At 38.8% G+C, this 22,223-nt stretch overlaps 1 protein-coding gene across 14 annotated transcripts in view; it reads right to left on the reverse strand.

The window, feature by feature from the left end:
• PPP3CB (protein phosphatase 3 catalytic subunit beta) overlaps positions 1-22,223 on the reverse strand; it is a 131,160-nt gene that overhangs the window by 45,211 nt on the left and 63,726 nt on the right. For 2 of the 14 annotated variants that reach the window (XR_004646460.1, XR_004646459.1), the window contains exons 10-16: positions 21,262-21,339; positions 18,273-18,357; positions 17,260-17,357; positions 8,553-8,582; positions 7,199-7,267; positions 6,556-6,944; positions 4,678-4,740 (exon numbers count right to left, since the gene is read on the reverse strand). Coding sequence is in view for 10 of the 14 variants with exons in the window: in XM_034775675.1 (XP_034631566.1) it covers positions 6,766-6,944; positions 7,199-7,267; positions 8,553-8,582; positions 17,260-17,357; positions 18,273-18,357; positions 21,262-21,339 (539 nt within the window). In the remaining 4 variants the exon portion in view is untranslated. The other 12 variants (XR_004646462.1, XR_004646461.1, XM_034775676.1 and 9 more) reach the window with 11 other exon arrangements.

Genomic DNA, 22,223 nt, shown 5'->3' on the forward strand with positions numbered 1-22,223 from the left:
GAAGGAGGGCGGGAGGGAGGGAGGGCCGAGTGACGACATGGCGTACAGGTACAGGAACAGGGAATTAAAATCAAGAAAGGTGGCTGTGCATCAGGGAGAAACACAAACAACTGTCACACAGAATGGTCCCCCCAAAGATTAAACTGAAAACCCTGGGCTTAGCAGGCCGTTGATTTCACGGAGGAAGGGAAAGCAAATGAATACAGAACAAATCTATTTTTTACATCTTAAGCTGGCAGCCGATGGTGCAGCATGAGTGATAGCCTCTCCAGTATGATGACGACGGTTACCAGTCATAATATACCATCGTCTGCCAAAAGGCAAGGGGCTGCTGCTGTGTAGCAATGCAGCCCCACGTCCGCCAGCACCCAGCATCGCCCTCGGCCTCTTCTGGGTGCTTAGCAGACAATACTGGGCAATTGGCAGAAAATAGTATATTACGACTGGTAGCCATCATCATCGAAACAGTAGCATGTCTGCCCAGGTGGCCATGATTGACAGCCACTCCAGTACGACGATGATGGATACCAGTCATAATATACCATCTCCTGGCAAGGGGCTGGTGCAATGCAGCCCTACGGCTATTACTCATGCTACACCGTCTACCGCCAAAAGGCAGTTAGCAGCTGCTGCTGTGTAGCAATGCAGTCCCACGGCTGCCGGCACCCAGAGGACATATGGTGACGGTGAGCTCAGCTGAGCTGAGCGGGCTCCATGCTTGCCGTGGTATGTTGTCTGCACAGGTAACCCAGGTAAAAAGGCGCGAATCTATTGTCTGCCGTTGCTGTGATGAGGGGGGAGGGGCCTGACGACATGTACCCAGAACCGCCCGCGACACTGTTTTGCATCATCCGGGCATTGGGATCTCAACCCAGAATTCAAAGTAAAGGCGCGAAAGTAGTATCTGACGGACTAGGGGAAGGAGGGAGGGCGGGCTGAGTGACGACATGGCGTACAGGTACAGGGAATTAAAATCAAGAACGGTGGCTGTGCATCAGGGAGAAACACAAACAACTGACACACAGAATGGTCCCCCCAAAGATTAAACTGAAAACCCTGGGTTTAGCAGGCCGTTGATTTGACGGAGGGAGGGGGGAGCAAATGAATACAGAGCAAATCTATTTTTTACATCTTAAGACGACGGTGCAGCGTGACTGATAGCCCTCGGCATCTTTCTGGGTGCTTGGCAGCAAATACTGGGCGCTTGGCAGTTAGTGTATGACGATGGTCTTCAGGCCTATTGCACGATCGGCTGCTCGGGGAAGACTCTGCTAATGTGCGATGACCCAACTTGTAAGAGGACGGTTAACAGTTGTAATACACCATCTACTGCCAAAAGGCAAGCCCCATGGCTGCCAGCACCCAGATCGCCGATGAAGGCTACCAGTCTACTGCACCGTCTACTGCCAAAAGGCAGTTAGCAGCTGCTGCTGTGTAGCAATGCAGTCCCACGGCTGCCGGCACCCAGAGGACATATGGTGACGGTGAGCTGAGCTGAGCGGGCTCCATGTTTGCCGTGGTATGTTGTCTGCACAGGTAACCCAGGTAAAAAGGCGCGAATCTATTGTCTGCCGTTGCTGTGACGGGGGGGAGGGGCCTGACGACGTACCCAGAACCGCCCGCGACACTGTTTTTGCATCATCCGGGCATTGGGATCTCAACCCAGAATTCCAAGGGGCGGCGGAGACTGCGGGAACTGTGGGATAGCTGTGGGATAGCTACCCATAGTGCAATGCTCCGGAAGTCGACGCTAGTCTCGTACTGTGGACGCGGTCCGCCGACTAGAGCACCTAGAGCATTTTATGTGGGGACACACACAATCGGCTGTATACAACCGGTTTCAATAAAACCGGCTTCTATAAATTCGAACTAATTTCGTAGTGTAGACATACCCTTAGAAACTGACAAAGCTGAACACTCACATTGACAAATCAGAAGGATTTCCTGCTGAAATGTGACTGGATGGTGCTAGAGTTCAGATTTTCATCCCCAAAATAAGCAGGAGGGCATCAAAAACAAACAAAAAAACCTCATCCTGAAGATCAAATGTATGGAGATGACAAGAGAGACAAAGTGGGTGAGGTAATATCTTTCACTGGACCAACTTCTGTCGGTGACAGACAAGCTTTCGAGCTTACAAAGAGCTCTTCTTCAGGCCTGGGAAATGTACTCAAGAGTATGTCTACATAGGCATTGAAAAAACAACTGTGGATGGCCTGAATCAGCTGACTCTCATGCCACAGGGCTGATAAATTGCTGTGTAGACATTCAGGCTCACACTGGGGGGGGGGAGAGGGGGAGCTTGTTAGTGGGTTACAGATTGTTGTAACAAGCCATAAATCCAGTCTCTATTCAGTCCATGATTTTTAGTGTCTAGTGAAGTTATGAAATGTGTTAACTACTTATGCTAAACAATCTGCTCCACCTTCTATTTGGCTGTGACACTCTTAGTACGTTTCCTAGACCTGAAGAAGAGCTATGTGTAACTCAAAAGCTTGTCTCTCTCACCAACAGAAGTTGGTCCAATAAAAGATATTATCTCACTGTGAGGAAGTGGGGATTTTCCCTTTTTATGTTGTATGTGAGTCTTACTGTTTAGCTTATGTGAGTTTTACTGTTTTGCATGAATATTGTGTGCCGCACCAATACCTCGGTGATGGGAATAGGGGTGTGTGACTTTGGCTGAGACCCTCTGGGGCAAGTGAGGCTGCTCCAGCTGCCTGCATGTATGCTATGACCAGTGCCCTTCGTAACCTGAGACCTAGTAGGGGGATGCAACCAGGTGACTCTTTGCCCTGAAAGTGAGACAAAGACAAGAAGGAGGAGCAATGGGGATGTCTGAGGTCGGGTCACTGGAAGCTGGCAGACTGCTTGGGGGGACTGGAAGAGGGGGAGTACAGAGCTTCTGGCCCAGGACTCCCCAAGATGGACTTGGCTGAAAGTCACTGATTTCTGTGCTAACAAGTTCTGTTCTACTCTGTGTTCCTGTCAAATAATAAACGTCTGTTTTACTGGCTGGCTGAGAGTCACTGACTGTGGAGTTGGGGGGCAGGGCCCTCTGCCTTCCCCAGGAAACCTGCCCAGGCGGACTTGCTGCGAGAAGCACATGGTGTGGAAGGGAATGCTGAATGCTCCAAGGTCAGACTCAAGAAGGTCGAAGCTGTGTAAACTTCGTGTCCTGGCGACAGTATGCTCAGAGAGAGGAGGCTCCTCAGAGTCCTGGCTGGCTTCATAGGGAGTAGTTCCAGAGCATTGATCCGGTGACTCTGACACTCACCCACCTTGTCTCTCTAATATCCTGGGACCAACATGGTTACAACAACACTGCATACAACAATGGAGATGACAATGCATCCACTGAGAGATGTTTAATGCATCTGACTGGGACACTATTGATAAGTATACACAACTCAGAGTATTCAGTTTCAGGCATATTCAGGAGTTGCTCCTTTATCTGCCTTTTACTGGAAGAATGTTTTTCAGAGATAAGATGGAGGACATCTTCATTTATGTGAAAGGATTACCTTCTTAAAAACCAGTTACCCACCCAGAGGCAGATTTCTCTGCCTAAAGGTGTTCTAGTAAAGTAGTGATCCACAGAGCAAGTTGAGATTCAGGCAAAAACAATCTCAATAAAGCATATCTATTTTTAACAGGCTTTTAAGATTTTCAAATTACATTAGGCTTTGGTGTTGCTCACCACATATGCTGGGATCTTCCGAAGCCTGGGGATTGTATTCACAGAGAGTATGAGGTTTTAATTGTATTATATTTCGTGCATGTTTGGAATACTACCTTATCAAAACTGGTCACAGAGAACCAATCAGTTAAAGACAATTGGCTGAGGATTGGTGGATTTTTCCAATTCACACCATCAAAAAGGCAGCACTGGCAGACCATCGTCTAGGTCAAATTTTTATACCTAGGCCCCTACCAAATTCACGGCCATGAAAAATGCGTCACAGACCATCATGAAATCTGGTGTCCCTCCCCGCATAAAATCTGGTCTTTTGTGTGCTTTTACCCTATGCTATATACAGATTTCATGGCAGGACACCAGTGTTTCTCAAATTGGGTGTCTTGACCCAAAAGGGAGTTGCAGGAGGAGTGTCACAAGGTTATTTTAAAGGGATCATGGTATTGCCACTCTTACTTCTGCTCTGCCTTCAGAGCTTGGCGACACAGGGGATGTTGGCCAGGCGCCCAGCCCTGAAGGCAGCGTCCTGCCAGCAGCAGCACAGAAGTACGGGTGGCAATACCATACCATGCCATCCTTACTCTGCCACCAGCAGCAGTGCACCGGCTCTGCCTTCAGAGCTGGGCTCCCGGCCAGCAACCACCACTCTCTAGCTGCCCAGCTCTGAAGAGAGCGCCGCTGCCAGCAGCAGCAGCAGCAGCACAGAAGTAAGGGTAGCAGTACTGCAACCCCTCCTACAATAACCTTGTGACCCCCCCACACACAACTCCTTTTTGGGTCAGGATCCCTACAATTACATTGTGAAATTTCAGATTTAAATAGCTGAAATCATGAAATTTATGATTTTTAAAATCCTATGACCATGAAATTGACAGGCCCCTATTTATACGTTTATGATACTGGTGCAAATTTTGCTCTGTTCCAGTGTCACATGTCAGAGACTACATAGCCCATGAATTATGTCTACTGATAACACTTACCTTTGTTTGTCACTTGGTCTTCTGTGTTCAGATTGTTCATCACTATTTCCAGTTAAACTGCATCTAAAATAAATAAAGTAAAACCAGAATAGGTTTACAGTTCAGAATATACTATAGTCTTTTTTAGTAGATTTTCTCATTTACCTTCAACCAAAACAGACTAGCAAGATTCAACCTTATCATATTATCAACTATTGACTCTCAAATAAGCCACCTTACTTGACATCACAAATGGTCATTCACAACCACTGAGCAAATACAAAAGGCATCAATAATGAACAGCTTTTTAAAAAAAAAACTTGAATGAACCCTAATATTGACCTTCCTTGTAGGTTTCTACAAATCATTGGATGTCAAATTTAATGTCGAGAAAAATTCTGAAGTATTTTATTTGCAAGAACTCGCTAAACGAAAATTAGCAAAATAAATGGAAGCAGAAATTCAAGATGACAATTTAAGCTTCAATTATATTGCTTTAAAATATTGCTTTAAAGCTGAACTAAGTGACCATTTACACTATATCCATTTTTCTGCCAATTTAAAATGATTTAGAAAAATACTGTTCAAAATAATAAAACAAAAACACGATGTTAGAAGCAGCAGCCCATGCACAAAATTTATTGTGTGCTACTGTTTATAAAATACTTGAATATTTCAGAACATGCATAAAATTTTCAACTTAGACAGGGGTTTCTAGAGATTGTACTTTATGGCAAACAAAAAGGGAGATGAACTCTAGTGACTTAAGTTTCAAGTTGTGTTCCAGGGGATGAGAAAGGTAGGTAGCAAATGTCAAAATATATAACGAAGTACAGTGGCAAACAGTACAGTTCATTATTTGTGAACAAATCAGCATATGGTTTCAATTTTTAGTTTAACCAAGCAGTCCTGTAGCTAAAAAAACATGCAGTCTCGATTTTACACTTTCACTAATGCTTTACAACTGAACAGAACAATTGCTTATGTACTGCATAAATATTTCAATAACATTTTCAGTTTCCTTTACAGAATTAAGAAAAATAATAAAAAGCTTGCAGCTATTCAGCCTGCCCAGTGATTATTAGCTATTTAAGCATCTTTAATACTCACAATAAAGTAAAAGTACCCATAACATCTATATAACCTATAGATGTTGTTCCTGTACATCAGAGGTCTATATATTAAATATTTGCAAAATGAAAACATGCATACACAAAATACAATGCCAAGCTTTACAGACTTGATATGAATCAAAATGTACTTTAACATAATGTACAAAGTTCAATTAAAAGTACCTTAAAATTAACAATTGCATTATTTTTCAGACTTCTAAAATTTATTTATATATATTTTAAATTCAAGGTGTGGGGAGAGTCTCAAAAGCTGGGCATAAAAGTTTCTACATTAAATACTTTAAAATCTGTGTTCAAGTAATAAACATTCCTACATAGAAATCTTCTGATAAGCTTTAACTAAAAAATACAGTGAATATAATACAGAATTAGCAACATCTAAGGAGTACACCTGAGGTCAGCATTTTACAGAATGACCAACTGAGATTTTTGGCATTTTTTCCATTTAACATATAGTTTTTGCAGCCTCAGATTTTTTTAAGACTATTCTAATCTATGTTTTTAAAGACACTTCATGAAACCAATGTCCATTAATAAATAGTAGCTCTTAGGGTTGTATTTGAAAGTCTGATTGAAAAACAAACAAACAAATTAGCTCTGCTGAAAAGAAAATCCCATTTTGTAAACTTAAAGTGTTGACTATGATAAGCATAAAACGTTAGTCTAGATGTGCTTTACTGATAACAGCCCAACCATTTCCCCATAGCTCTCCTCAATATTCAGCCAGCAATGTTGGAATTTCTGTAAATATATGAAGCATGCTCACAGATGTTCCGTCATCACTTATAGAGAGGGGCTGTTGCCTCAAAAGCATGATGGTTTGTCTTCAGCGGGATCAAGTTATGTTTTCCACATCATATTAAGAAGTCAGTTTGACTGATGGATCCTCTGGCTATTTCATCTGTTGTCATGTAAAAAAGCAGTAATCTAGGAATTCTCAGGCAAGACATACGAGTAAAACCAGAAGTTGGTGTGGTCACTGTACATTGTTGTTGCCAGTTCCATTGTTTCCATTGGCATTTGTTGTGTTTACAGAATTAATACCATCTTGCTGAGGAGCATCTTTTCTTGGTGGCATTCTCTCATTGATTCTATCCAAACCTTTTGCTTCTTCAAAACTGCAGATTTTATGTTGCGGAGAAAATCCTCGTATTGCTTAACAAAATGCAAATTTCATAGGTCAGTAACAGAAAAATAAGTTGAAAGTATATACTTTTTCTAATAAAATGATTTTAAAAGACAGCTAAGAAATTAGCCAAAGGAACTTTTATGGCTCTACAACTGAATTAGTAAAAGCTTATCTAATGTGCTTTCCTGGAATGTTCAATGGCAATCATGATTTCAACTGACAATCAAAATAGTATATGGCAAATATTTTTCAGGTAAGAAACAAGGTGGCTTAAACCTACTTTGTTGCTGAGCACTCCTGGTGTGATCAGTGCTAACAACTGCTTTGCTGCAGTGTATATCAGGCTCATCTTAACATCCCGTTCACGTCAATGGAATGTCAATAAGCAGATCAGCAAGTGCAGTGAAGGCAAAGCAGCACAAGTGTTTTTAAAAAAAAAAAAAAAGCCTTCAGATTTTGCATACAAATCAACATCCTGATCCTGCAGTGTTCATGCAGGCAAAACTGCAGAATATGGCTTTAACTCTGTTCTAATCATGTGGATGGTTGAAATGGACATGACCAGTCTTAGAAGTCATCAGTTGGGAATTGCTTTAAACAGGAAACTAAATATTACTCTTCTACACATCATTTTAAATGAAATAGGAAATGCCTTCTTACTCAGCTGCATTTAGATGTAAAAATGGCTGATCATATGAAAAGCCTGAAGTCTTAGGAACAAAATTTTCTGTTTTATGTGTGCATGCAGTATCCACTGATTACAATGGAACAGAATTTGGCTCTTGGTAACATTTTTGGATATCTGATTTCCATAATATAAAAAAAGTAGTCTTTAAATGGTGTTTTGCGACCAAATTAGAAACATACTAAGGAGAGTCTCCCAAGTGCTATGCTGTTTGTCATTCACTTCATTTAACATTGTGATATAGGAAATCAAAATGTGTATGTAAAAGGCTTTTATTTACATACCCTAAAATTGTATGGAGTTGTAACAACATTAACATTAACAAAGGGTGCCTGTACAGCAACATATTTGGTACAGCAGCATTGGCAACCCCTGTATTTTGCTATGCCTTTCATTGTCAGGTGTGTGTACAGACTATAAACAAATTTGGTCAGCAAACTACCTTCAAAATCACATAGTAAAAATAGGAACACTGTAATGATAGGTCTTGCACTACCAGATGTGTTATGGAAAGTGATGACAAGATTAGGTTTCAAGCCACTAAAAATAAACTTCATCAAAAGAAACATGCATAAATAACCCCCACCTCCAACTCAAAACATATCTGCAGTGTAATTCAGAAAAAATAAAATTCAACACTACCACTTTTTAAAGTTGTCAAGACACAAACCACATATCACAACATGCTTTACACAAATAAAAAGCAAAAAAACTATTGCACATTTTGTAAAGAAACTGGAGAAAAACAAAATGATTTCTCTGAAACATTATTAAAGGAAGTTATTATCCTAAGGCAAGAAATGAATGTTACATGTAAAAAGGATGAATTAATACAGTTGATTCATCTCTGGTTGTGCAAGTTGAATGTAAGACACATGCACACAGAATACTTTTGAATTCCCGCCCAGACACCACAGATCTCTGCCACTGGCAAAGACTCTGATCATACCTTTTTCAGCCTCAATTGCCTCTACTGTGGCTGTACAGAAGTGAGCAGATGCATGCAAAATGAATGAGAAAGATGAAGAGTGTAATATCACATAGCAGAAAAGGCAATGATCAATTTAATATATCACCCAAGCCCAGATCTGATTGCAAATAGTTTACAGTGAAAGTTAAGACTTTTTTTTAAACTGAAGTGAAGTGACTCCTATATCTCAAGTGACAGTTTATCAAATGCAACACTCATATAATGCAACTTAATCTACCTAATCGTATATAATTGGTTGATTATTTCTTTACATAAACTAATATACAACCCTAAATACTGTAAAGTTTAGGGGCATATTTTGGTTTCAACTAGGTTCTACAAATTCTTTGAAGGTCCACAGCACTTTACTGGACTCTATGTTACCAAGAAAGAGATTATAAAGGAGCAAAGTTAAGACTGTCAGTGTTTTATTAGTAAGACAAAATACTAATTTAGTACAAGTGGATTTTAGCTTTTTATTTAATGTTTGACACAATGGTCCTTGCACACATCTTTTGCACTCAGAAGCTGAACTCAGTACTTGGATTTTAGCATTGAATTCTGAGCAAACAGGTGATACTGTGATTCAAATTGAATTCATGAAACGAAATTCAGATATTAGAGCATACAAACAAAATCTAACAGGTTACATTTACAAACTGACAAACAGCAATTCATGTTTAGGGAAGTAAACCATGATGTTTATAGCTGGAGGAACTTTGGACAAACACATTCATATACTTTGGTGGATGGATGAATTTACAATGTCAACATTTCGAAAAACTATGCTATGTCTACACTAGCACTTTTGTTGGTAAAGGGTATGAAAAAACCACCTCCCTGAGCAACATGAGTTTCACCAACGGAAGTGCTGGGGTGGACAGTGCTATGTTGGCAGGAGACGCTCTCCCGCTGATATAGCTACCGCCACTTATTGTGGGGTGGTTTAATTATGCCAATAGGAGAGCTCTCTCCCATCAGCATAGAGCAGCTACCTGGGAGACCATACAGTGGCACAGGGTCGGTAGTGTAGACATAGCCCTGATTGACCAGTTAGTGTTTCTAAAGTTAAGTAGCTGTGTAAACAGCTGTAACTTTTTATATTTAAGGATTCTCCAAGTTCATATTTTGTACAAAATATGACTATACAACCTACAAAGTTGTCTGCCTTAATGCAAAATTATTAGGTCTAATAAGACTACCAAGACCTTAGCCATCTTTTTTTAGTACAGCCTTCCTGTATAAACCACTTATTACTAAATCTTTACAGTGAAAAACTGAGTAAATTTCACTAATGATCATAAGTAATTCTGTGCATCTCCCTTCCATCAATCCTATCTCCAAAACAGTCATTTAGAATCATAGAATTACAGAACTGGAAAGGACCTTGACAGGTCATCTAGTCCAGTCCCCTGCACTCAAGGCAAGACTAAGTATTATCTAGACCATCCCTGACAAGTGTTTGTCCAATCTGCTCTTAAAAATCCCCAATGATGGAGATCCCAAAATCTCCCTAGGCAATTTATTCTAGTCTTAACCACTCTGACAGTTAGGAAGTTTTTCCTAATGTTCAACCTAAACCGCCCTTGCTGCAATTTAAGCTCATTGATTCTTGTCCTTTCCTCGGAGGTTAAGAAAAACAATTTTTCTCCCTCCTCCTTGTAACAACCTTTTATGTACTTGAAAACTTATGTCCCCTTCTCAGTCTTCTCTTCTCCAGACTAAACAAACCCAATTTTTTCAATCTTCCCTCATAGGTCATGTTTTCTAGACCTTTAATCGTTTTTATTGCTCTTCTCTGGACTTTCTCCAATTTGTCTACATCTTTCCTGAAATGTGGCACCCAGAAGTTTAAGAAGTTTCTCCATTCAACGGACGGTTTACACAGTGCTAACAACTTGTTTGCTAAATGGATTCTTAACAAAAAAGAAATTGGAATGAAAATAGGTATTAAAGTAAATCTTGGGGAAGCAAGACAGAAATGATTAATTTGTGATTCTATCAGAACAGATTTTCAGAATTCTTTAAATTAGTGAAGTATAATTTGAATAAGAAAGTAAATAGAAAACAAATATATATATATATTACCTACATTATGATTTAAAATCATAGTTTACAAATAATTACAATTTCTACAGTCATCTGTATTAATACCTTGTATGCATAATACAGTACTTTTACAACCTTTATATTTAGAGTTACAAAAAGCTTCCTGTCCTCAAATGCAAAGAGAAGATATCTCAGGATTAGAGCCACTTGTGTGAATGGTTATTTTCCATGTTTATGACCAAAAAAAATGTTTCGTTCCCAAACAGCAAAAATTAAATTACTTTCAGGAATATCTTAAAAGCTAACCAAACATAAAATTCCTTCTTATCTTTTTATTCTGCCAGTTTGCCACATAAATACAGCACTAAACCTCTCTTCATCATTCTTGTTACCCATGATGCCTTTGTTTTCAATCTTTTTCTTAAAAGATCATAGATACTGCTTCGCCTCTGTAAATTATGTAGTTTTGTCATATGTACAGATTTCAAAACCTATTACCTAATTAATTCTACTTCCCCGTTATTCCAGAGAGATCTCAGGATATATATAATTGATTTGAAATAAGAAAGGCAGTTTGTTACACTGAGCATAAAGGAACAAACTGATTAGAAAACATAATTGCTTTTAAAATACAACACAATAAAAACAATTTGTAAAATTTTTACTCAGATTCTCTAAAGGTATGTCTAATACTACCCACCGGATCGGCGGGCAGCGATCGATCCAGCGGGGGTCGATTTATCGCATCTAGTCTAGACGTGATAAATTAACCCCCGAGTGCTCTCCTGTACTCCACCAGGCTGAAAGGCGCAGCCGGAGTCGACGGGGGAGGGTCAGCAGTCGACTCACCGCAGTGAAGACACCGTGGGGAGTAGATCTAAGTATGTAGACTTCAGCTATGTTATTCACATAGCTGAAGTTGCATAACTTAGATAGATTTCCCCTCCCCAGTGTAGACCAGGGCTAAGTTACAAGTGAAATCCTTAATAAACCCCGATACACCTAGCAACAGAACCACAGCATATTAATAGATCCAACTCTGAAATCCTTATTGAAGCAAAATTCTCAGTTAGCTTCACTGGGGATTTTAAGTGGGGACATTCAAGGACAGGTGGCATGATATTTTATATCTTCTGCAGTTCTAAGACTCCCCTCTTGATAAAAAGTCAGCGCTGATGCAACACCTAGGCCAATAAAAAAGTATCTTTCCATTCCTCTAAGTAACGATCAGAGTGGTATCCAAGAGCTAAGATCACCAAAGTACTTGATCAGACCAACTGATTTCACTGGGACTACTCACAAGCTTAAAGTTAGGCATGTGCTTAAGTTTCTTGCTGAATCAGGACCTCAGTTAATCAGAATGCTAACTCCCATTCAAATTTGTGCTGTCAAGCGATTAAAAAATTAATTGCGATTAATCGCGCTGTTAAACAATAATAGAATACCATTTATTTAAATATTTTTGGATGTTTTCTACATTTTCAAATATATTGATTTCAATTATAACACAGAATACAAAGTGTACACTGCTCACTTTATATTTATTACGAACACCTGCACTGTAAAAAAGAAATTTCAATTCACCTCATTGAAGTACAGTCTCTTTATCATGAAAGTTGAACTTACAAATGTAGAATTACGTAAAAAAGAATAACTGCACTTAACAATAAAATAAAACTTTAGAGCCTACAAGTCCACTCAGTCCTACTTCTTGTTCAGCCAATTACTCAGACAAACAAGCATTCCATGTTGGGGGAGGACGAGGAGGGGGGAGTAAGCAATAACTTGTGCAGGAGGAGGGTGAGGGAGGTGTCTTGCTGCTGCTTCTGGAAGGGTGGTTTCTGGTACTGGGCTTGCCTCCTTTTACTAAGCTAGGAGGGCTCCCTTCAGCTGAGTGAGCCCTTGTTTGCAAGGGAAGGTGGATTTTACCTCAGGGACTCCTCATACTGCATGGCAGGAGAAGCTGGTGCAGGGAGGCTGAGCTCGCCAGAGGGGTACCCTTGGAGTGAGCGGCCAGCTCGGCGCAAATGGGCATGATTCAGGGGGGTTGGTCCCAGGAGTGACGGGTCAGCCGGGAACAACAGGGCTCGGGATGGCTAGGGTGATATGTCATGTTTTGGCAAGGACAGTCCCCTTTTTCAGCTCTGTCCCGGCCATCCCTACTTCTTCGCCAAAACTGGGTATTTGTCCCAGCTCCAAAGCAGAGTAGAGAGAGGTGGCTGCTGAAGGCAGCAGAGCCCACCAGCAGGAAATTGGAGAAATTTGCTGCTGGCAGGCAGTGCTGGCTTCGGAGCTGACCCCTGGGCGGCGCGGAGCTCGGGGGCGGGTGTCAACCTCAGCCGGGGGAGGCGCAGAGCTCGGGGGGAGAGGGGAGGGGGAAGTCAGCCTCAGCTGGGGGAGGCACAGAGCTCGGGGGGGGCGGAGAGGGAAGTCATCCTCAGCTGGGGGAGGCACAGAGCTCGGGGTGGGAGGGGGAAAATCAGCCTCAGCTGGGGGAGGCATGGAGCTTGGGGATGGTGGGGTCAGCCCCAGTCCCGAGTGGCACGGGGCTTTGGGGTGGAGGGTCAGCCCCAGCCACAGACAGCACGTGGCTCACAGAAGGAGGCATCAGCCTCAGCTGCAGATGGCACAGGGCTCGGGGGTGGGGGGTCTGCCCCTGAGCTCAGGATGGGGGGGGGAGGGGAGATCCCACCGTGGGCAGTGCAGAGCTCAGCGAGACAGCCCCAGCTGCGGGCAGCATGGGATTCAGCCCCAGCCGCAGGTGGCACAGAGTGGGTGGGGGTAGGGGGTCAGCCCCAGCCCTGGGAGGCATGGGGAGGGTGGTTCCAGTGAGCCCTGCGGGGTGTTTGTGTGGGCGCGCTCCAGCGAGCCCCTGACCGTCCTGTTTTTACTTTAAAAAGGCAGGGATGAGAACTACCTTACTTTCTGTAGCCTCTTCTCTTCCCGCTCTCTGGTGGCGGCTTGTGTTACTGCGCCTGACCAAACAGGTTTCTCAGAGGAGCTCATGCTGCCCTCCCGCCCAGAGGGTCTGCGATTAACGTGTGTTAAAAATATGAACGTGTTAATTGTGCTGTGCGTTAATCCCAAGTGTTAATGGCAGTTAATTGACAGCCCTAATTCAAATAAATGGTGACAACTTCATTGCGTTGAATAAACGGCATTAGAAAAGTTATATCTTACAGCATTATTAAAGTAATGAAGCACAAGTGAAATAAAGTTGCCTGAATTTGCTCATGTAAGCAATATACTATTAAATGCTTAACTCCACTTCAAATAATAATTGTTACAAACAAAGGCAATATTGCCCAAATACCTTCCCTTTTAACAATTTCTCTCAGTACCAACAACCTTGAATTCCTCTGAACCCCTCCTCCAGAAATGAATCCAGGTGTTTTCAAGTGGTTAATATGCTCACTTCCTTTTGTGTGATATAATTATGCTGGTATTCCCAATTTACTCTAATTTTCAGGTTGTTTCCTCTGCTCTTATCAGCAATAAATATATGTCTATTGACTATACCCCTTTACATGATGCTTAGAATTTATGTTGTTACACCTCGGTCTCTTTTATTTTGCAAAGAGAATCAGTTTAACCCTTCCTCACAATTTAGATACTTTAGACTGGGTATCATTTTAGGTGCCCTATGCTGCATTCTATCCCAGACAATCAGCTCTTCCCCAAGGGGCCAACTCTGAACAAATTATTTCAGGTATAGCTGTACATTGACAGGTACTAATATCATCTGTTTTGTTTTGTTTTAAACATCATAGTCTCTTCTAATAACTTAGTACAGAGTTTATTGTTCCTTTAAGGACTGTTGTGCCCAGTTTTTGTTTGATCTCAAAATGAAACAGTTCTGATTGTAGGTATTTCTTGCCAAAAATCTGAAGTTGGGTCCAAATTACATTTCTGAAGCTCCAATTCAAAATGCTTACTTTGGTTTATTTATATCTGTGTTTGTACTTAAAGTAAATATTAATTTTACAAATATATCTGGATACACTATCTATTTTCATAAAAAAAGTTTCAGCCCAAATCACTTGAACCACATACAACCCCACTAAAATAAAAACTACCAGTGGAAGCAGATTGAGCTTTGACAATGCATACAGATGCAAACAGATGATTTTTCCAATTATCAACACAAGAGAACTTCGCTAATTAGCATCAGTGACTGGGAAACCCATTGATCATTACTGAATTTTGTGAACTAGCAAGTGAACAAAAAACAATAGAAAAGCAAGGATTATACATCACAAAATAGGCTTTGTTCATTTATTTTCTAAAATGTAGTTTAGCTGTAATTATTTATGACATTTCATACTATACTGGTAAATACAGAATATTTTTTAAAAATAATGAAATCTTTTCAATGTGAAACCTCACTATAACATTGGCTAATAAATATTTGCCAAGAAGTGCAGAGTTCACCAATTTTGCAATGATTTAACAAAGTGTAAATTAGTGAGGTTTGTATTATAGTTGTTTTACTTCAGAACTTTTCCTTTTGTAGTTTGGAAACTGTGTTGTATTTATATTTAAAATCTTTAATAGGTTCTGTTTAAAAGATGCATACATAGTTAGTACAAGATAAAAATCTAAATAAATTGGTTCATGTTGATCAGTAAGAACTAAATTACATTTTAAGAAAAGTTAACAATTGGATTATTTTGAAACAGTGAAACAAGAATGAAATAGCTAATGTATTGATTCAGTGTATCAAGGAATACCGCAATAAAGCATTCTGGAGTCAGTGAAAAAAAAACACACACACCCAAACCCTCCCTTCCCCTTTGCATACTTTCCAAATGTCCAGCTTTCTCCTCTAGTGGTAATATGTTGCATGTGTTATGTTAACAAAACATGTTTTTCTAGTCAGTTTGATCCTCTCTCTGGTGTTTATAATGCAATATGAAGAAAAACTGGGAAACGAGGGAGAGAAAATTAGAGCACAGACAATTTAAAAAAAAACCCAACAGAGTATCTCACTAAACAACAAAAATACAAACTGAAACTATGATGTATTCTTTTGGAATGCTCTGGATGGATTGAGGAACAGACACCATTAGTTATAGACAACATTCACAAAACAATCACATACATAAATAGAACATAGAAACTTAACTTGTAGACATCATGAACCCATCAAAAAGTTATTTTAAAAAATGTGACTTTTATATTTAAAAACTATTAAAGAGCTCTGATAAATTAATTGAAAGTTCAGTAAAAGGTTTTAAAAAACCTGATTTGAAATTTCTGAATTTTTCTTTGTAAGTATTTAAATTTCAAAATGACAAAAGCAGCTACTCTTGGAATACAGATCGTGTAAAAATGTGTTTGTTTATATATCAAAATCTTTCAATACTGCTAGAAATCAGTGCCCAGATAGTCTTTGGTACTATACAAATGCCCAAGACAGAAAGTTGGAATGCATTCAAGTAATTTATGCTTAAGAGTGCTGCACGTGTGAAGTCCAGTTTCCAACCTGATATTTTAATTATCCACCACAATGAACATAAATTTGGACTTCACCCTTCTGACACATTTTGTAAGAGTTTCATAACATTTCTCTTATGCCTAGTTAATCTGTAGAGGTCTTCTGAAAAGTTGATTCCATGTTTAAACAAAAAATAAATCAACTTTTACAAAAATATTCAATGAATCAGATTACAGGTATATTTTGTGTAGAGTTCTTTTTATTTTCATGCAAAAATATATTCATACTTAATAAACACCCTTTGATTTTGACTTATTTACAAGATTTAAATTCAATCCCTTTATTCTCAACTGATTTTATAACAATTACTGAATATTTTCAATTACATTAATCTTCAAAATGCACAGACAATGTGCAGCAGCAAATGCAGCAAGCCTCAAAAACAAGGTGCTACACCGTTGCGTCTACATCAAGAGACAGACAAATATCTGGGAAAGTGGTTTAATTTTAACACTTATACAGACATACAGCTATACCTAGAGAGAGACAAACAGATCTAAGAAAGCAGCTACATCTGCAGAGGAAGGAAACAGCATATTACAAGGACAATTCAGGGAAGTCAATTATACATAGAACATTTGACAAACAACATAGAGAACAAACTTTGGCATTAATTACCAGGGTACAAAACGCAGCACATTTCAATCTGTCAATGAAGTGAAAAATGAAGCTCAGCAGCCTGCATCTGTTTGTTAATACTAGCATCAAAAAAGTATTTGACATTTACCAATTAAAACTAGTAACATATCTGTAATAAAACTGTTTAAATGAAAAGTGGACAAGTAAAAATGAAGAATTACATTGCACTTTTTGTAATGTAATAACCAAATTACTCTAAATTCCATTATCAGCTCTATACAGTCACCCCACATCTGAGACACTTGTGCCACCTGAAAATTTTTAAATTAAGGAAGCTCAGACTGGTCTAACACTACTAAATATTTGCTTTTAGTTTTATACCCTGGTTAGGTATCCATTTCACATTGCCTGATTAGCATATAACACTATGCTTATCTCAGCCGCTAAGACAAGAACTGAAAAGCATTAGAAATTCCCTGCATGCATTATGTGTAGTGTTAGCAAAAGAGTGAGATGTGGCCCAGTCCATCTGAGGCACAGCAAGTTGCATAACATCATTACCACTTTGCAGAGTCTGTCGTCCTCCGGCCAACACTCCACTAGGTAACATTCCAGTGGGAGTCAAACCCTTGAGTGTCAGCACACTTTCACTCTCCTCCCTATGGTGGAAGAAAAGCAATAATATTTAAAAAAAAAAAAAAAAAAAAAAAAAAAAAAAACCTATAAAGCCACTTAAATAAGAATTTAAATAAAATAAGGAAAAATATATTTTTGCTATGTTTTATCCATGTCAAGATTTAACACAGCTCAAACTTCAAAGGATTAACTATTGGCAAACTTTCCAACCTGGGGAAGAAATTATCTGCTAGATACTAGTCTTTTCCTCTGTCTAGAACTTAATATATATGCAAAATAATTATGGGTCAGACTGCTTTCCCCTTTTTTACCTGAGTGGTCTTATTGGTTTTAATTAAACTACTCTTAAGAGTAACAGCTCATCAGTGTGATCAAGTGGCTCAAAGTCTGGCCCACAGATTCTGTAAGTGGGGGGGGGGGAGGGAGGGAGGGAGGGAGTCAAGTTTGAAAAATAATACCTATTTGACCTATGTTGTTTTTGGGGCAAAAGCACGTTTTGGAGTAAAATTGATTATGCCCGAATCCTAAGCAGCTACAGAAGTGTACGGTGTTAAAATCTGTAACAGAATAGTCCTGAGCTTCGTGACATTTTCCTAACCAGCCCCAATCCCCTTTGTTATACAACTGTCATTTCAATATCTGTTCATAAGGTACAGACAGACAGACATCTGTAATTAGGACACAGTGATTAGCTGTTTGATTAAAGAGAGACATGCTCTACTTTTTCTAGGTCTCAAAGGCAACTTTCAAAATAAAAAAATTTTCTCTCCAAATACCCCAACACCAGCAATCTTTTAAAACAACTTGTGAAGCCAGAATTTTAACTAAGCTATTGCTTATGGATCTGCATGAAGAACACTTCACATCCAATGGCCTGGATTAGATTTTTCTCTTCCAATATAACAGGGTTACTGGGGAGAGACAAAATGTGTAATTACCTCAGAACAGAGAAGACTCTTGCCATCTTGCCAATTGCACGTATTTTGTTTCTGATTATTTCTTTTCGTGCTGCAGCTGTACCTACTTTCAATGGAATAAAAGAAGGTCTCAAGCTCATGAAGAGAGGGCCACAATTCTATAAAAATGCATTAATTCAGTACAATTTTGTAAATTCAACAACTCTCCTAAGAGAAGTCCAACACCCAAAACATTTAAGTGTGTGCTGATTATAAAACTGGCCTTGCTCACCTAAAGGAGCCAGTAAAACCAATGCCTCATCCACAAAAAGAAAAAAACCTCAAGTGAATCCAGTTATCATCATCATCAAAACCACTGATATTGTAACCTTCACAACTATCACGTTTCATTCTCATGGCTTTTCTATTACTAAATTCTTCACTGACACCTGAATCAATTACTAGCCCTACCAGCACAACATAGCGGCAGCTGATATGTACAAGACACAAAAGGTCACTGTTCTGGTACTGATTCTTTGGCAGACTGTACTAACCAAGGGTAGACAGCCTTTCTGCATAGGCTTGCAAAACACACACACACACACACACACTCTCTCTCTCTCTCTTTCTCAAAACAAAACCAAAGAGTTCAGTGGCAGACGGTTGCAGAGTCAGCTGGAATATGTGAGGACTCCTTTACCTCCCAATTCTAGGGACTATCTATTCTCGCTTGTAAAGTTGCATCATTTGCAGGAATTACCATTACCAAAGGACTGGAATAAATGCTGCATGTTCCACAAAAGAGAGAGACAGACTGGCTGGGAAAGAAATAAATGCAAACAAAAATTACCAAAGAGGCTTTGGAGTGGGAAAAGGAGGGCCATCACTGCCTCCTTTTGATCTGCTACAGCGCAGGAGCTCCCTCCTCATCCCTACCATTTATTTTGGTTTAGTTTACTGTGGGCAGAAGGAAGGCCCCACAACTAATTTTTTCTTTCCCTTGCTGACCCTCAAATGGAGAGATCAGCCAGAGACCAATCAACACCATTAAAACTATGGACACTTCAAAAGTCTCCTCCGAATATTCAGTCATCTGGGGAAGAAACCATCCACACTCCGATACATGGAGACATAACCATATGTTGCGTCCCAGCAAAGCAGGTCAAAAGGCGGAGGGTGAACTTGGAATGCCATATTATATATTCCACACCTTCCAAGTGCAATACAATTATTAATCTGAAACACATTCAGCAATATTATTATTCTCCCAGAGATTCACATAACCATTATAAATATCACATGAAACTGATGAGTTCATTATTATTAAAAATATTTCCTTCGAATGACAGAATTTGTACAGACCTCAAATATTTTGTTGACCAAATGATCACACAATCAGAAAAATATTTCTGAACAAAAATGTCTACAGTTTGGGATTTGGAAAAATGTTTGTTAGCTACTATAGAGTTAAGTTAATAGATCCATTTTCAACTATTATATCGACACCTCTATAAAACTGCACAGCATACATATCACTTTTTTCCATCTAAAACTAATTAGAAGATGCTAAACGTACTATATAAACAAGATTTTGGAACATTTTCTAAACATATTTCATGCACAATTTTGAAGTTAAATGTTTACAATAAAAATCATTATAAAAAACAAGACAAAGGTGAATGCTCCCTACACATGCAGGTCCAAAGATAAAATATTAGAAAGAGATAAAAGAATGAAATTCTATAAAAAAGAGGAATGGAAGAAAGGAGAAATATTTTCATGCACAGAAAGACAAATGTCTTGGAATAGGACTTCTGATTACACAAATACAAATCTTTATAAATATTTTTAACAGACTGATAGTAAAACAAAAATTCTACATCTCTCAGTATATAAATGTGTTCTGTACTAGTAACATTCATACTATGGATCTATGAAGTCATATTTCAAAACATTACTATTCTGTCTGGTCTGTACCTTTTTTATTGCCATATGAGAATTGTACTTCAGATAGAGAGTGGAGAAAAAAAAGAAGTGAACAATGGAGAAAAAAAGTGAGCGAGACAAATTTAAAAAAACCACAAGATATTTTACCTGGCAGTACTAATAAAGAATGAATTTGGAAAAGAAAAGTGAAGGAAACGAAAAATTGCTACACTTAAATTAGTTGAATAAAAAGTGGAAAATGTTGGATACATTTTACAATTCTGATAAGCAAGGAAAATTTGTCAACTATTTGGAGAATCTATTTATGAAGAGAAGATAGAATAGACCAAGCAAAGAAACTGTTAAAGGAGATGAGATAAAAATATAAAAACAATCAAAATTAGGAAATAGTTCAACTACTGTACCAAAAGAGGGAGCATACTGAATAAATGCTGAGTAAGTCTCTGCTGGAGAAACTAAGTGAAACCCTGTCATTTTAGAGAATGAAATAATCGCTTAAGCATATGAATATTCCACCCCTACCCCGCCCCAAATGCGACAGGATTACTCATGTGAGTAACACTGTATGTTTAAGTGTTTGTAAGCTCAAGACCTAAGGCTGTATTTTTAATTTTCACATTTCTGGCAACAACATAAATGCCAGGAAAGTTCAGGTAGCTCATACAGATAATCAAAACCTTCAAGACCTGAACATACAGCTTTTACTACAGTACAATTTCTTTGTTATTGTTTTGAATATAATAAGTAAGGATTAAATTCTGAAGCCCCAAAAAACAGAGAAAGTGTCAAGAAAGGTATATAACAATTGCTGTTTATCCAAGTGTAGTATCAAATCAACTGTACTCTTCGGGTAAAGTAAGTTCTAGGAATTTTTGAAGATGTTTTGTTGAACAGTACACTAAATAATATTATTTAACAAGATTATATTATATTACAAATATAAAAATACTATCTAAAGAAAAGAAAAAACCCTAAAGACAATAAAAAAATATCCAACATATAATACAACTGGTCAAAGTCTCAACCACTACTATAGAAACGTTTCCATGAAAATATAGTACTTTAGATACAAAGGTGACCTTACCGTCAAATTGATCTTCTCCCTCTGTCATTAATTCATCATCAGAGCAAATGCTCAAAACATTCACCAACATTTCTGTTACTGTGTTGAAAAGAATAAAAATGAATTAACCAACTATACACTGCTACATATATTAATTCATATGTGAGGTTTAACAAATTGTCTGCACTTATGGCTGACAAAATTTCACACCCCAGTATGTATTTTTTCAGCTCAGCAATCTACTCTCCCAGACAGAGACATTTTTCATAATGTGTATATTCCTGGAATGAAACGTAACAAAATATGATGCTAAGGTAACACCACTGTCCAAAGACAGAGTGCTGGAATAGCATCACAGACTTCCCTCTTTTCCCACACCCATGGGAATTAGTTCTTTTTAGAAAGGATCTCATTTCATAAGTAATGATATTTCTACATACAAGCAATCTTGAATCTGATGAAAAACCAATAAACTCTAAGCTGTATTTGTACAAAAGCTGATCAATTCAGACTAAATTTTGAGCAGTTAGCTAGTATCATTAAAAAAAAAAAAAGGTGGCTCTAAATGCAGCCTTTGGAGGATGAGCTTTCCAGTCTCCCCGATTAACCATAACATGGTGCAACAGAGAAGGGATGAGAGAGAAAACCAGTGGGGGAAATGGAACCCAATATTTAAAAATATTATTTACATTTGTGACATGGATAAATGCCAATATAATATTTATATCAACTGAAAAATAAATGGACACTACATGCAAAAACACCTTGCCCTATTATAAAGCATGATGGACCACCCCTTGCATGTGCTCGAAAAGAGTGTCCTTAATGTAAAAAGTTGTGAATCTGCTCCAATTAGGTTACTCTTTTAGGAAGGTATGTTGTAATTCCATGCAAGTGTACAGATGACAAGGAAAAAAAAAAAAAAGAAAACTGTGAATCTTTCAAAGTATTTAGTGAAGGCACACAGAGGAGAAAAAAAGTTT

This window comes from Trachemys scripta, chromosome 7 (assembly GCF_013100865.1).
Source record: "Trachemys scripta elegans isolate TJP31775 chromosome 7, CAS_Tse_1.0, whole genome shotgun sequence".
Lineage (NCBI taxonomy): Eukaryota > Metazoa > Chordata > Testudines > Emydidae > Trachemys > Trachemys scripta.